Genomic DNA, 3,243 nt, shown 5'->3' on the forward strand with positions numbered 1-3,243 from the left:
GTGTCAGAGGCGGTGCGGTTGGCGCAGGATAGAGCAGGGTTTAGGTCTGTTGTGCATAGGGTCGCTATGAGTTGGAAACGACTCGACGGCACATAACAACAACAACAACAACAACATTTTTTCCTACTCACAATGGAAATAACTGGATAAATAAATGGTAAAATAATGTGTTCTGGACTAAGAAATGCACATAATATTTTTTTGTTCTGTAAAGGTTTTATTTGTACAAAATCATATTCAAAATGTTCATCAGCAAAATACTGTTATTCAATATAAAATGCAAATCTCTTGTAACTTAGTGGAACACTTCATTTTTTTTTCTAAAGTAAAAAAATTGTCTTCATTTTCCATAGAAAAAAATAGTCTTTATTAGAAGACAATAATTTATTAAGCAATAGAAAAGTATAAATCAAATAATATCTTTCTCTTTTCTTATATACTATCTAAGGTGTAAAGAAGTTTTTGTAGTCTATGCAATATTAAACTAGTAGTTAATTAACACTTCTGATAAAGAATCATTACTAGTTTATCATTTTGCTATTTACTGGAAAGATGGGTATAAGACACATAAGAAATGTCTCCATCTGGTGGTAAAATCAAAGGAGTTCAGACTGACCCCTTATGCCACAAAAAATTAAGACTTTGAGACATGGGGTCCAATGTTCATTTAACACTCTGTGATAAAGGCAACTTCTTGTCTTAGTTAAATCGTAGAACAGGTTCGTTATTTCAAACAGTGAACACACTTATTACAAGGGTGTCAGGTGCATTATTAGGTGGTGCGGTAAGGATGGCAGATCTATATACCTGTGGCTCATTTTCACCACTGATTTTGTTTATTACACAAAATATTGAAGCCTAAAATAGTACACCTCTTTTCCTAGATGTGCTGGTGTGGAGCAATGACCGGGTTATTCGCTGGATACAAGCAATTGGACTTCGAGATTATGCAAATAATATTCTTGAGAGCGGCGTGCATGGTTCGCTTATAGCCCTGGATGAGAACTTTGACTACAGCAGCTTAGCTTTATTACTGCAGATTCCAACACAGAACACCCAGGCAAGCCCCTCTTGCACTAGTTGTGCTGTGCCCTGGTTTACCCCATGACAACCTAAACTTTTAGAAGTTGGCTGTATATTCATGATTCTTAATAAGAGTTAGCTCCATCTTTGTCATTGGGGTATTCATTTCAAGCTACTGGATTTCTAGCCAAAATAGAATTTAAAAATTAAAATGGAAAGGGCTTTAGAGGTTGTGTGGTCCAACCTCCCATCTGAATGCCAGATTCCCCAAATTAATTTTTCTGACAGATGGCCTTCAGTCTCCGCATCTCTGAGAGGCAGTGAATTCTATTTACAAGTCTGAATTATACAGACACTTCGCCTTGGATATGGAGTAATTCCCAAATCAGGATGATTATTTAAATTACCAAAGTTCCTTAAAAATAAAAATGAAAGCCTCCAACCCAATTCACAGCCATAAGGAATCTAATATCAGCAGCTATGTCATTGAAATGTTTTTTCTAAAGTACTCTTATATGATAATTAACAGCCAGGTCTGAGAATTAAATGAGCAATCTTGATAGCAAAGAAGTTGTTGGCCTTTCAACTGTACTTTTGGGTTTTTTTATTGGGTGTTTTTTGGGGTCTTTTTTGTTATTGTTATTTTTTCAAAGTATATTTCAAAAAGTCATGTAAAATATTCAATTAGAATAAAGCAGCAAAATGATGTCAAGGCCCCTAAATTTCTGGCTACAATATATGAGGCTACTTCTACCCCCGCAGACAAAAGAAAATAGTCTTACTTGATATTTATAATAGAATTGTCAAAGACTTAATGAAAAATGGAAATGTAAGACCCTATAAGTAAAGCAGTTTGGAATGCATTATCAAACAAATATAATCTATATGATTTCTTTCAGTAAAATGATTTTAACTGTAATTTGATATCTACAGGCAAGGCAGATACTTGAAAGGGAATATAACAACCTCTTGGCCTTGGGAACTGAACGGCGACTGGATGAAGTAAGTCTTTACTTATCATTCACAACAGATCTTAGAACGTATAAGAAGTGTGATAGAATACCTCACTTTTAAGTATTTGAAAGTTAGCCAAATGTTTGTTCTTTGCTTAGAATTTACAATTTTCAATTTTACAAATTCTCAGTATTGTTCTTCAATGTTATTTTGTTGTTCACTTGACTTTAGGGGAATAAAATGAATTAATATGTTTAATTAAAGCAGATAACTCAGAGATTACCAGATGAATGTCTCTGTGTGTTTCATTGACTATGCAAAGGCATTTGAGCGTGTAGATCACAATAAACTATGGCTGACTCTGAGAAGAATTGGAATCCAGAACATTTGATTTTGCTTATGTGAAACCTATACTTAGACCAGAAGGCAGTCATCAGAACAGAACAAGGAAATACTTCCTGGTTCAAAATTGGAAAGAGTGTGTGCCAAGGATGTGTCCTATATCCATATCTTTTCAATCTATATGCTGAACAGATGATCCAAGAGGCTGGGCTCTATAAGGAGACATGTGGCATCAAGATTGGAGGAAGACTCATCAACAGTCTGTGTCATGCTGATGACACAACCCTACTTGTGAAACTGAGGAGGACCCGGTCAAGGACTGCAGCCTTCAGTATAGATTGGAGCTCAACATAAAGAAAATGAAGATTCTCACCACTGGGCCAATTAGCAGCATGATGCTGAATAGTGAATATTGAGATTGTTAACAGCTTCAGTTTGCTTGGCTCCACAATTAACACTCTTGGTACCAGCATCCAGGAAATGAAAAGATGAATTGCATTGGGAAAGTCTCCCATCAGAGACTTCTCCAAAATATTGAAAAGCAATGATGTCAGCCTAGAGACTAAGATGTGCCTGATCCAGGCCATGGTCTTTGCAATTACTTGTTATACATCAGAAAGCTGGACAATTAAATGACTAGGGGGTGATAGAAGGAGAACTGATGTCTTTGATCTGTGGTACTGGAGAAGAGTATTGAATATACCATGGACTGCTAGGAGAACAGACAAGTTCATACTGGAGAAGGTGAAGCCTGGCTGCTCTTTGGAGACAAGGATTCTGAAGCTTTATCTGACATACTTTGGACCTGTCACAAGGCAGCACCAGACCTTGGAGAGGGACGTCATGCATCGGAGGGTGGAGGGACAGCACAAGAGAGGAAGAGCCTTGATGAGATGGATTGATTCAGTGACTGGAGTAATGGGA

The 3,243-nt window shown here is 36.7% G+C and overlaps 1 protein-coding gene across 4 annotated transcripts in view; it reads left to right on the top strand.

Annotated features, from left to right (window-relative positions):
* PPFIA2 (protein tyrosine phosphatase, receptor type, f polypeptide (PTPRF), interacting protein (liprin), alpha 2) overlaps positions 1-3,243 on the top strand; it is a 778,898-nt gene that overhangs the window by 755,125 nt on the left and 20,530 nt on the right. For all 4 annotated transcript variants that reach the window (XM_006882537.1, XM_006882538.1, XM_006882540.1 and 1 more), the window contains 2 exons: positions 885-1,060; positions 1,957-2,025. In XM_006882537.1, the coding sequence (XP_006882599.1) occupies positions 885-1,060; positions 1,957-2,025 (245 nt within the window). The remainder of the gene's footprint in view (positions 1-884; positions 1,061-1,956; positions 2,026-3,243) is intronic.

The sequence above is a fragment of the Elephantulus edwardii genome, unplaced genomic scaffold (assembly GCF_000299155.1).
Source record: "Elephantulus edwardii isolate Elephantulus edwardi_28Jun2011 unplaced genomic scaffold, EleEdw1.0 scaffold00021, whole genome shotgun sequence".
NCBI classification, from domain to species: domain Eukaryota; kingdom Metazoa; phylum Chordata; class Mammalia; order Macroscelidea; family Macroscelididae; genus Elephantulus; species Elephantulus edwardii.